This window comes from Phycodurus eques, chromosome 21 (genome assembly GCF_024500275.1).
Source record: "Phycodurus eques isolate BA_2022a chromosome 21, UOR_Pequ_1.1, whole genome shotgun sequence".
NCBI classification, from domain to species: domain Eukaryota; kingdom Metazoa; phylum Chordata; class Actinopteri; order Syngnathiformes; family Syngnathidae; genus Phycodurus; species Phycodurus eques.
The window spans coordinates 532,699-545,280 of record NC_084545.1 but is presented as its reverse complement, the minus strand read 5'-3'; the positions used below and the strand labels follow the sequence as shown (position 1 = coordinate 545,280).

General features: G+C 44.8%; 1 protein-coding gene across 1 annotated transcript; it reads left to right on the top strand.

The window, feature by feature from the left end:
• Positions 1-5,873, top strand: LOC133396293 (annexin A13-like). The gene is made up of 11 exons (XM_061665979.1): positions 1-145; positions 1,338-1,413; positions 1,487-1,581; positions 2,259-2,429; positions 2,505-2,538; positions 2,941-3,020; positions 3,161-3,229; positions 3,302-3,403; positions 3,822-3,897; positions 3,981-4,093; positions 4,684-5,873. The coding sequence occupies exons 1-11, from the start codon at positions 131-133 to the stop codon at positions 4,801-4,803; spliced, it is 951 nt and encodes a 316-aa protein (XP_061521963.1). The 5' UTR covers positions 1-130; the 3' UTR covers positions 4,804-5,873.
• The last annotated feature ends 6,709 nt before the right edge of the window (positions 5,874-12,582 follow it).

The following is a 12,582-nucleotide window of genomic DNA, read 5'->3' as shown; positions in this document are numbered from 1 at the left end:
CTTCACTTCTTGTTCCCATCTCGGACCGGACCGGACCGGATGAGACCAGACCGGACCTGACGAGCGAGCGTCCAGAAGCAGACGAAGGCCGACCGCAGCTCCTCGTCATCCTCCTCATCGTCGTCGAGTTATGGGGAACTGCCAGGTCGGTTCACAAATGTTTGAAAATCTGCTGCTTTTTATTACTAACCGCAAACGGAAGTGAACGCAACAACAACAAAACACGCATAAATGTGCGTTGGGGTTACTTTTTCGGTTGTATTGTCGGCATTTGTCTTCTGAGCTGATTTTAGTCGAATTGTGAGCAAGTTTGATGGTGCACGGTCGGCCACGCCCATGCGCCATTCACGCAGCCCCGTTAGTCCCATTATCAGTTGGGGGCGGGGCGTGATGCCTTCATGGTCACGCCACTCTTGCAATGGCGGCATCAAAAATCGGGGAATTAGTCCGAAATTTGCGATTCTGCGAGATGTGACGTCGATGTGATTGATACCAAGTCCATGTGTTTTTTTAATAATTGTCTTACATACTGTCATCTAATCGCGACATCTGAATGCATTTTCATTACCTTCATACTGTATTGTTAATGTTTTAGTCAGTGCAGATTGGATTATTATTCTTATAAGAGTTCAAATCCAGATTAGGATTTAGGCAAAATACACATGCGTCTCAATCAATTAGAATATTGTGGATAACGTCAACATTTAGCACTGCAGTCCGATGTGAAAAGTGAAACTCATATTTTATACGATATTGTAGATTGACTACACACAGAGCAAAATATTTCACGATTTTACTTTTGACCCTTTTGGTGATTTTGAAAATGCAAAATTCACCATCTCCATTAAAAGAAATGAGGAAAACAAAGTGTATACAGTCCAAAAAGATTTTCACTAGAAATTGGCTTTCTGAAAAGTATTTTCGTCGACGTCTAATGAATCTGTATAATATTTTAGTTTCAGCACGTGCCAATCTATCCGCAGAAGCCTTGAGTTCCAAGAACTATTTGCCGTCCGTCTATTAGACGAACCCACAGGAGAGAAAGTTTCGCCCTCTTGCCGCTGTTGTCGACTTTGCCGTTGACATTCGAATGGATCCGACGCGCGTGACTTTTGCGAGGATCCAGTGAAAGCGGGGCAAGCCGATGAATGCTGGCGTAGCTCGCTCATGTTTGTTTGGAACTTTGGCTCTGGAATTCATCCAACAGAGCTTTGAGGTCTCCCCTCCCCCCTCAGCCGGCCGCCGCACGCCTGTCACGAGCTGCCTCTGCCACCATACATACAAACAAAACCCAAAAAGCGGCGAGGTCTTGACCAGTGTTTTTCACCGGCTTGCAGCCCACCGTTGTGCCCTACGAGGACTTTGACGTCGTGGCTGACATCAAGGCCATCCGGAAAGCCTGCAGGGGACTCGGTAAGGAAGTCCGCTTCGGATCGCCGCTTCGACGGTGACGGTGACGGTGACGATGACGGCGCTACGTTTGCAGGCACCGACGAGCAGGCCGTCATCGACGTCCTGGCCAACCGCAGCTCAGATCAGCGGCAGGAAATCAAGCAGGCGTACTACGACAAGTACGACGACGTGAGTATCGCACGCTCGCGTTCACGAAAACGGCATTTATGATTTACAGTGACCCCCCCGATCGCCATTATGTCGCAGATTTTGGTCCAGATTTCGAGTTGCATGCATTCGGTGTAGTACCACATTGTCACAACATGCCAGGCAGCGCTGAGCTCTACTGGAGGAAATGCAGCATAATTACCAGTGAGAAAAAGCGACGTCTGAGTAATGTTTCGTGTTCTATTTGTGTGCGTTCGCTGATCGGTGTGTTTGAACGTAACGGTTGCTTGAAGGTTTAGCGTTATCGTGCCAGCAATGCCTGTTTCCATTAGCCCGCCTGTGGCGTTTCCTATTGTATGTTAGCATTAAACAAGCAGACTGAGGTGAAATGATATCGTTTGGGTGAACATTTTGGTGTTTAAATATACAATGTCGAATTTTCTTTTCTTGTATGCTGTTTTAAGGTTTATACCTCGAATGAATGAGAACAGGCGCCAAGCAATACTTCCAATACGTTTATATGTGTTTAAAGAGAGTGGGAGGGGCAAACCGATGTTTTATTTCTTTTTTTACACGGCCTGTGCACCGTATATCGTGGCTTTTCACTTCTTGCCGGCGGATCTGCAACGTATCCCCGCCGCCGCGATAAACGTGAGCTCGAGCGTCACACAAGGTTCTCGTGACGGCTTTCGGCGCAGGAGCTGACGGACGTGCTGAAGCGCGAGCTGTCGGGCAGCTTCGAGAAGGCCGTCCTGGCCATGCTGGACCCGCCCGTGGTCTACGCCGTCAAGGAGCTGAGGAGGGCCATGAAGGGGGCGGGCACCGACGAGGACGTGCTGGTGGAGATCCTGTGCACCGCCACCAATGCCGTTAGTTGCTTTGCTGCAGAAACAAACCCAAACGTTGATGAAATTGTGCTCATCGCTTTTGCTTCTTTTTCTCAGGACATTGCCTTGTTCAGGGAATGCTACTTTCAAGGTATGAGAACGCGTGGGAATTTTGTGTTGTCAAGTGGCTCGGTTCCATTTACCTTCCTTGTGTTCCCTTTTAATGGCTTCCTCGCTCACTCAGTACACTGAAAACACATTCGGTCACGCTTTGTTAAGCCGGGACAATGTGACTAAAATGGCCGTTTCCACCCAAAATGGGAAGACATGCTGTGTCTTTTGGGGCATGGCTTCTTGAGACTTTTTTTGCGCGCCTACTCAGGATAGACGCCTCCTAATTTCATGTTGTTACGTTGAGCTGGCTTTGGGGGCTGAATTTTGAAAGTTTCAAAGGTGCGTTTTGTTTGAATTTGTGAGCCGTGCGGGTGTCCCTAATGTTGTGGCCGGCGCCTGTGTGTTTATTTCGTCGTCGAACGTGATCGCGTCATCTCAGTGCACGAGCGCGACCTGGACGCCGACATCGAGGGAGACACGAGCGGCGACGTGAGGAACTTGCTCATGGCTCTCATGCAGGTGACTTGACGCTCAACAAGAAGTCATAAATCGGCCTTTTTTGCAGTTGCGTTGTTGCTAATCAAGCATTCTGACAACTTTAGCAGCCTAGAATATTAGCGGATAATTTTGCGTAATGCCACACGCGTGTCGTCTCGCAGGGCAACAGAGACGAGAGCTACGAGGTGGACGAGGAGCTGGCAGAGCAGGACGCCACCTCTCTCTTCGAGGTGACTTTTATTGCATAGAATTCCGTTTTGGAGCGGGTGCGCCATCTGACGCAACGCGGCCGTTTGACGCAGGCGGGCGAGGGTCGATTCGGGACGGACGAGTCTACCTTCAGCTACGTCCTGGCTTCCAGGAACTACCTCCAGCTCCAGGCCACCTTCAAGACGTACGAGCAGGTGAGTGTCTTGTGTCTTTTTGGCTATGGCTTTTTTTTGTGTGTGTGTGTGGGGCTACTCCTGACAGACACGCCAACCAAATTGCACGTAAAACTGGCTTTGGGGACCGAATTGTCAACGTTTTTGAAGGACTCGTGGCAATGGCCAAAATTAGCCTAAAATGGGCATCCCTTCAGACCAAAATGGTCGACTTCCTGTGTCCTATTCAGCATGGCTTCTTGGGCCTTTTTTTGTGGGTCTACTCATGTCAGACATGCGTACCGAATTTCATGTTGTTTCGAGAAACTGGCTTCGGGAGTTGATATTTTGGGGGGGGGGGGAGTCAGGAAGGCCAAAATATTGACTTGATTGTCTAATTGTTGTTGTTGTTGTTGTTTTTTTTTTTTTTTTTTTTTTTAATTGTTTATTTTCTGTGCAGCTGTCCGGCATGGAAATTTTGGACGCCATCGAGAACGAGACTTCGGGCACGCTGAAGAGATGCTACGTGGCTCTCGGTGGGTGTATGGCGCCGGGGGGTCAGAGGTCACGTGCGTCACGAGAGAAACGATGAAATGTGTCCCTCTCCATCGACCGCCAGTGAGAGTGGCCAAGAACCCGCAGCTCTACTTCGCCAGACGTCTGAACGACGCCATGAAGGGGGCGGGGACTGACGAGGACACGCTCATACGCGTCATCGTGTGCCGCTCGGAGGTCAGACTTTTGTGTGTGTGTGGGTTTTTTTTTTTATTTTTTATTTTTTTTTTTCTCCTTTTTCACGTTAACCTGGACTTTTAATTTTTATGACGGGAAGGTGTTTTTCCTTTGGTGAGAATTTGCCGATCTCGAAAAAAAGAAAATAATCCATCCAAATATTTTTATTTTTAAAAAAAAGCTCAAACTAAAATATATTAAAAATTTAAATTGTCTGTGAAATCTAAATAAGAACAACATTTAATAAATACTAAAATTTGGTTATGAATAAAATGTAATTATATATCATAAAATTTAAAAATACATCACAATTAATACATTTTAAAAGTGTATATGGATAAAAGGTATTTTTTGTAATAGACAAATCTTGAAAACAAAGATTTTCCAATGCAGTATATAAATTTGAGCAGGCCCAGAAGAAGCCGATTGATTCCAGATCCAATCCCAATTGCTCATTTAATCCTATGACGACGTCAGGACAGATGACCTTAATTGTCTTTGTTTCCGTAAAGTAGGATCTTGTAAATGAGGTTTTACCCAGACGTAGACTTCCTTCCGCGACGCGATCGTTTGTTTGTGCTTGGGTCCAGTACGACCTGGAGACCATCAAGGACCTGTACCTGGAGAAGTACGACGTGTCCCTGAAGGACGCGCTGAGGGACGAGTGCAGCGGCGACTTCAAGCGCCTCCTGCTGGCCGTGTGCCACTGAGGGCGCCGCCCCCGACGTGTCGCCAGAGGTCAAACGTTTGCCCTCAGAGTCTTTAGGTTGCTTATTGTCTTTTTAACCTGACCTTGCTAAATCTTTGTGCGCGTTAGTCACTAACCAACCAGTTTCTGAACCATTTTACGGCCTTTGTGCAGGAAGTAAAAAGGCCTGAATGTGTTATGAGAGCGTCGGATACAGCACAAACATGGGTGCAAACAACTTGCAACTACTGATCAAAGTTTTTCTTCAAAGTTCTTTTCCTATAGTGACTTTTCTGGCCTGAGTTAATGATTTTGTATCCCTCGAAAATGGTACAGCCGGGAAAAAAGTAAATGACCTCACGTTTTGTACTACTGCAACACGAGCAACGCATTCCGCTTCTGTGAGTGATTTGATGTGAAAATGTCGTTTCTCACGTCTGGGTCGTTATTTGTGGCCTACGCACGCACCACCTCTCACCGATTGTCGACTGGTGTGACGCAATCGCAAACCTTGCGCAATTTTGCACTTTCTCCACTTTGTATTCCTTTTGAACTGGTTCAAACAAACTGCCACTAAAGCAGCAACCATATCACACAAACAACAAGTTGCTGCAGTTTGAGCTCAGAAAGTCCTGTATTGGCAGGTTGAATTGGAATTTGAAAAAAAGTGGAGAAATTGGAGATTTTGTCAACATTTGACCAGCCCTGTAAGTGCTTTTGATGAAAGCAGGTTTATGAAGGATATGCAAAGTTATGTGAACACAACTAGAGAGAGAGAGAGCGATTGAATTTTGTTTTGCTTGTAGCGTAAAGAAACAATGTATTCATTTACAGACTGTTGTTATTTTGTCCAATGCACCTAGAAAGACTTGACAGACACAACTACACCTCATCTTCTATTCAATTTTTGGGAATATTACACTGCTAGCAGCTAGAACAGAGTGCTGGTTGGATGATGGGACTGTGGCAGCTGAGATACATTCAAGTACCAATCGTGTAAAAAATTGGACTATCAAAATAACCAGTCCAAATATTTGTCTGTATTATATGGCCAAGTAAATGTTGCAGAAAATAAAAGTTCCCTGTAATTAATTTCCCTCATGTCCTTGCTTCTGCTGCCTTCACTGCTAGCTGAATACTACAAGCAAAATGTACGATTTTCCTTTGTGTCTTTGAAGGCAGCGGTAACGTCACAACCATCCATCCATTTTCTGAGCCGCTTCTCCTCACGAAGGTCGCGGGCGTGCCGGAGCCCATCCCAGCTGTCATCGGGCAGGAGGCGGGGTACAACCCTGAACTGGTTGCCAGCCAATCGCAGGGCACATAGAAACAAACAACCATTCGCACTCACAGTCACGCCTACGGGCAATTTAGAGTCTCCAATTCATGCATGTTTTCGGGATGTGGGAGGAAACCGGAGTGCCCGGAGAAAACCCACGCAGGCACGGGGAGAACATGCAAACTCCACACAGGCGGGGCCGGGGATTGAACCCCGGGTCCTCAGAACTGTGGCCACCGATGTTTATTTTATGATTCCACAGCATTCCTCTTTTGCTGTGGCTCAACATTTAAATCACCTTTATCGCATTTGGGGGTTGAGAATTGTGGGAAGGAACTCGTACAAAAATGTGCCAAACATTTCCCTGAAACCTCGGATCCCAGAATCGCCCCTGATGTTCCCCTCCCAGCCACGAGGGGGCAGTAGCGACGTCGCGACAACAGCCAGTGTTGCATTCTCAGGTGGTGTGCAGTGTTGGCCAGCAGCCTGCAGTGGGTAGCAGAGAGAAGAAGTTGATAGCTTCCTGTCCTTGTGCCCAAGATGCTGCGTTTGCATTTTCTTGCACACGTCATTCTTGTTGCTTGGAGTGATTTTCTGCTATTTGCCGAACCGTGAACTAAACATTATGGTGAGTATTTTCAAATCATCTGAGCAGCAGCAGTGTCCTATAAAAGCACGTTTGTGAGTATTTATTCCAAAGCTTTGATATCAAGTGTGCTCGTTGTCCTCACTAGTGAAACAATTCAGTGCACAAGTCGTGCGTTTTTTTTCACTACTAGTACAACCCTTAATGCTCTAAAGTGAGCATTTGTGTTCATTTAAGAGCAAACGGCTTAAACAGTAGTTCTCCAACTTTTTACACCAAGCACAACCTGAAACAAATACTGAGCTCTCCAAGTACATTTCATCATCATAATAATCATTTCATGCTAGTACAATAGGAGGCATCACAAACGTTATTCCTAAAAAGTATACAGTGCCAAAACATTAAGACTCCAAAAAATATGGACTGTTTCCGTTTTAACTATTTATTTATTTATTTGCTGCAAATAGATGTTCTTAATGGCAATATTTGTATTTGGAAGTTATGCTGTTTAAAAAAAAAAACACTTAAACATACACTGATTAATAGCCAAATTTGATTGTCGTCTCCCCACGACATTTTTTTTTTTTTTTTTTTAGCTGAACTGTTTTTACATGACAAACAACTACTTAAATAATGAAAATGTATCCCACATAAAAGTTCAATAAAATAGTTTTAGTAAGAATCCCTGCACATGTAATGGCCTTGAAAAGTGAAATACGACTGAACTGTACTTAGGCAGTGATTTATTTTTTTTGCATACCACTAGAGGGCGCCCGTGCACCACTAGCTGGGTGACAGCGTCACTACAAATTGTCCCCGTTCCCTTTCTGCTGTTTTTTTTTTTTTTTTTTTTTTTTTTTTTTTTTTTTTTTTTTTTTTTTTTTTTTGCTGTCATGACCACGACTCGCATTCCAAATCGTGCTTTGTCTCGGTGCAAGCCCACCCACACAAATACGCCCCCTCCCGTCATGTGAACCCATTCCGTCACGTCTCATCACCTCGCCATCATCAGCCATGATGGCAGAGGGGGCGGGTTGCGGGGGGCTTATAATGCCCAAAGGGGACAGGTGCATGCTGGTCCTCCCGGCGAGACGGGAGGAGGGGCTTAGATGGAAAGCTCGAAACGCACGAGGAGAGCAGGCGGCGTATTTTGGAGGTTACGCGGAGGAGGACGAGAGGCCGCCGAGTGCTCTTGATGGCGAAAAGCTTCCACTTTGGGCTTGCATGACCCAAATGAGGCGAAAAGGAAAGTGGGCCTCAATTCGCTCCAACTGATCCCAGAGCAGCTGGGAATCCATTTTGTTATTGCAGGTGCCCAGACACACAAATCCAACCTCCTCCTCCTCCTCCTCCTCATCGTCATCATCATCCTGACCTTGACAAAAAGACCGTCGGCACACGCTGTTTCGGTCGTAAACGGGAGACGTTTTACAGCAAAGATTTGAAGGCTTAGAATTACACGCACAGCCCGGAAAAATAATTCGTCATCGTTGTCGTGGCTTTTCACAACCACGATCGACCAAAGAGACTGCTTATCGAAAAAAATTCAATTCTAAAAGTTCAATTGTTTTCGAAAATAATTGCCATTTTTATCATTAATGGAATAATAGAATAAAACAAAACTGTTGTTACCGGCATGTTGAAATGGTTTATTTTACCAAGATTTTTTAGTTATTTACAGTGATACAATAGATAGCTAGCTAGATCAAATCTGTTTTCATGAAGGGCAGAAATTTTGAGGTTTTGGACAATTTTAAGTTAAACAAGGTCTCTAAACCGCTAATCTTAATCGATTGTCAAACTAGTTGTTGATTCAATTGGCAATTGATTCATCGCTTAATTGTTGCATCTCTAAACCTATTTGCAGATTTAAGTTTGAAACATATCCGATTACACCTGCTTATTCCTGTGTTTTTTGTTGTTGTTGTTGTTGTTTTTTTTCACTAGCTTCTTTTTGCTAACATAAGGAAAACGGCATAGAGGGGCTAACATAAATTAGCATTCAATTTTTCAGTACTGAATGTGGAGATGGGATTCTGCTGCTGCCCAGTACAGTTTTCCAGTCCTTGACTGTTTGCACAATTACATCTTTTTAAAAATAGATCTAATGTATGGAATGTATTTGCTTAGCATATCTTTCCCTACGCCGATGGATTGGTTTTAGCACGCTAAACAATTTAAATGAAAACGTCAGGCGCCCTCGGAAGAAAAAGTCCGGACATCCCTGTCGTCTTGTGGAGAATGAAATCACGACGCTGAAATAATCCTCATGAATCAGATTTATCAGGTCGATTCGAACACAGGAGAGGCGTCGCCGCCAGCTAGCGATGCTAATCTGCCAGCGCAGTCGCTCGCCGCCGTCGACAAGTCCGGAGGTGGCGCTTTCTGCTCTCCGTCTGGCTCTCGCTGATAACAACTTATCATAGGAGAGGGGGTTGCTGGGTAATCGCCACACGCTGAAAATCAAAATGGGAGCGAGCGGGTTCGGGTGGGGGGGGGGGGGTTGTAATGTATTCTGGGGGATCCGGCAAACGAGAACGTTGATAAAAGTGTCCGAGGTGCGGCCTGGAGGCACCGCTCGCTAAATATGCGAGCGTTTACTGAAACGTGAGGCCAAGACGCAGCGGCGGGGTCCAAACCGAACCCATACCGGCTTGTTTTTTGTACTGTAAGATGTTTTACTGCACAGGTGTCAAACTCAAGGCCCGTGGGCCACGTCTGGCCAGTTACATCATTTTGTGGCCTGCGAAAGGAAATCGTTTGCGTCAACTTCCATGATTCGTGCTAATCTCGCCTTCCACTTTTTGTCGTCATTTGCGCTAAGTGGCAATCGGCAGCTTGTGCGACGGGACCTCGTAATTTATATTAGCCTAATGATCTTTTGATCCTTCCTTTTGAGGCTCAGGATGGGGTCCATCCCACAGCTCGGGGGAGCGGGGAGGGGGAGGGGGGGTCACGGCCCACCGCGCGCACACAATAGCCAGCCAGACGTGGACGCCGCCGTAATAACCTCCCTTCCTCATCATCGGCAGCCACATGGAAAAAGGTGGCGACGCCCTGTTTCTGTCAGGAGCCGAGATGTGAGGCGTTTTTGTCCGTTGTTTGTAGGCTGCGTTTGAGCGGCGGCGGGAGATGAAAAACGGGACGGCCCGTATTGATCGGAGCGTTTTCACAAAGAGCAAGAGGCGATCCATACTTTTATCAATCAGTCAATCAAGCTTCACCACGATTGGCTCCGCAGGCTGACTCTTTGTCTTTTGTGCTCAAGCAGACTTTTTCTGTTGTTGTCTTTTTTGCTCTTTTGACCAAGCTATGTCGTGCTATACATGGCACATATCTCAAACTAGATTCATTGAAGAAAATAATCATCTTTTCTTAAAAAAAAAACAAATCATTCTTTGCAGCCCTAATTAAAGTTAACAAGACACTCGATGATGTTGTTAATGAACAATTATTGAATCTATAAATAGAATATATTCAAACAATCAAAAAAGAAAGCCGTCAAGCTTTATTTACATTTCTTTATAAGTAGGATTTATGGGTGTGCTTCTCAGCCAAATTGGGACTGTACGCAAAACATTATTTGTACTTCACTATTTTCCCTTTATTTGAAGTTATCCACAATTTGTTGATCGTAATGAAATGCACGAGCCGTCACGTACTCATGTATATGTGCTGAACTTGACACATTGAAACGATTTCACAGCGCCTGTCTGAGGGCAACCGTAACTCTGATGCAGCCCGCCATGAAAATAAATTTGGCCCCCTGTTCTGTCGCATTAAAATAATCATAATCATTCTAAAAATATGTCGAATGAGTCATAGAGGATGATCTGCGCGTATGTAGGTTACCTGTGGGGAAATTAAGCCTATTAGCGGCTTATGCGAGGCGTCACACTTTTTTTTTTTTTTTTTTTTTTTTTTTTTAAATAGCTGGGAGGCATCTCATCCAATATTTTGTACCTGCCATGATGAGATTTTCATTGCAAGATGAATGTTCCTTCCAGAGTTTTCAATTTTTTTTTCTTCTTTGTGTGTGTAAAGTAGCTGTTGGTTGAACCTTTATAATTGCCGTGACATTTATGCTAGTTTCCGTGATGCTGTCTTTGGGGCTTCTCATTTTATGTTAGCGTGACGCTAGCTGACGTTTGTTCCTCCAAATTCTATGATTTGGTTGGAACATTTTGAGGTTTAAATATATCATTTTTTATTTTGTTGTATGTGCTAGTTTTGCAGCAAATGTTAACTGGGTGTGTCAAATCAGCAGCTTGAAGCAAGCGCGCTTTGCCTCTAATTTGGAAAACTGCGAATGAGACTATTTGCTTCCTAAAATGATGTTATACCCTGCAGGTGCCCAGGAGTACTTTGGAAAACGTGTTTTCATAAGTTTATGTTTAAAGCATGTGGCAGAGATAAAACTACATCTAAAAAAAATGGCAGTCTCTGTATATTGTGGATTTTGACCTATCGCGGGTGGGTTAATAAACGGGGTTCCACTCCAATCCAAATGACAACGGATGCAGTTCAGTAAGTGGTACGCTTCACAACTTTTGACAATTGGGTAGCGGATGTGGAGATATTTCCAGCAGAGCCCAAAAGTGACTGGCTGAACAATGAATGAGCAAAACGAGCGTGACGTGGCGTCTCCAGCAGGGAGGGAAATTAGCATAATGCGGCAGGAGCGTGTCAGCTTTCACAACAGGGGATTTCGGAAGCCCACAGCAACGATTTACGATGCCGACATAAACGTGCAGCAATGGAAAGACTTTTAGCAAACGCACGCTGCCGTTTATTGTTGTTGTGCTCCGGGACAGGCCGCGACGGGGGTCCGGTCCGCGCCCGGCCCAATTACGCGGCCGTTAGGACCACGCCGGGATCATCTGCGAGGCGACGGAGCAGGAAATGAGCCGGCTGCCCGCAGGATGCGCCTGACCGGGCCTTGCTGTCGCCGCTGACAAAGATACAACACGGAATCGACTGATGCGATATCACGACCAGCCACTTTTCAAGAAGTTCAAAACACTTGAACACTTGCTGTAGGCATCATATTTTTCAAACTTCATAACACATTCAGAGCACCTTATTTAGAAACTGAGGATGAACATGATAAAACAAATCTAGTGCACAGTGAACTCCTGTTTATCGTCATGGGAAAAGTGTTCCGGAAGCACCCGCAAGAGAGAGAGACGTATTAAAAATGATGCTCATAAAAATCGATAGTTTTACCCTTTCAACAAACTTTAAACACATTTCAACTTATTGAAACACACTTTTGAAGTATTGTTAGCATCTGTTCTCGTTCTCTGGCTGCTATGAGATGGCAGACTATCGTATAACATCACTTTAAGGAAATGAAAAGAAGACTCGTGCTTGCTGAGTTCAACAGATTTGAGGCAACGTGTGCTTGCTCTAAGCTGTTTATTTGTCTCACCCAGTTGAAGTGTAAAGTAAACACCCACGATATCGCAGTTCACACTTCGCGGTCCTGCTATTTCGCCTTTTTTAAATTTTTATTGCGCAATGCACTCCTCCCATTCTGTTTAAATGTGTGTGTATTGTTTTAAAAGTGTGTTTGCAGACCGTAAAACAATTTCAACTAAAAAAAATAATATTTCTATACCTATCGCGGGGGAGTCTGGAACGTAACCCCCCGTGATGGAGGTTTACTGTACTTAAAAACACATACTTAAAACAAAAGAGAATTAAACATCGTATGTTTACAAGACAAACGTGTTCAACCAAATCATATAGCAATAGTTTCGTCCAACAAAAGTCAACTATTTTAATGATAACATATCATGGGAAACGTCATCGAGGGGCTAACGGACAAAAGCAAAGATGTCAAACAAACGCAACTCAACAAACGGGGGAACCACACACACACACACACGCACAAACAGAGCATAGAACAAAACATTTTCTCTGCTATGTGGAGA

What these genes read in the sequence shown, in the direction of transcription:
- LOC133396293 (XM_061665979.1), top strand. An exon ending in CAGGGAATGCTACTTTCAAG is followed by an intron (nt 2,539 to 2,940) that starts GTATGAGAACGC and finishes GCGTCATCTCAG; the next exon opens with TGCACGAGCGCGACCTGGAC. An exon ending in CCTTCAAGACGTACGAGCAG is followed by an intron (nt 3,404 to 3,821) that starts GTGAGTGTCTTG and finishes TTTTCTGTGCAG; the next exon opens with CTGTCCGGCATGGAAATTTT.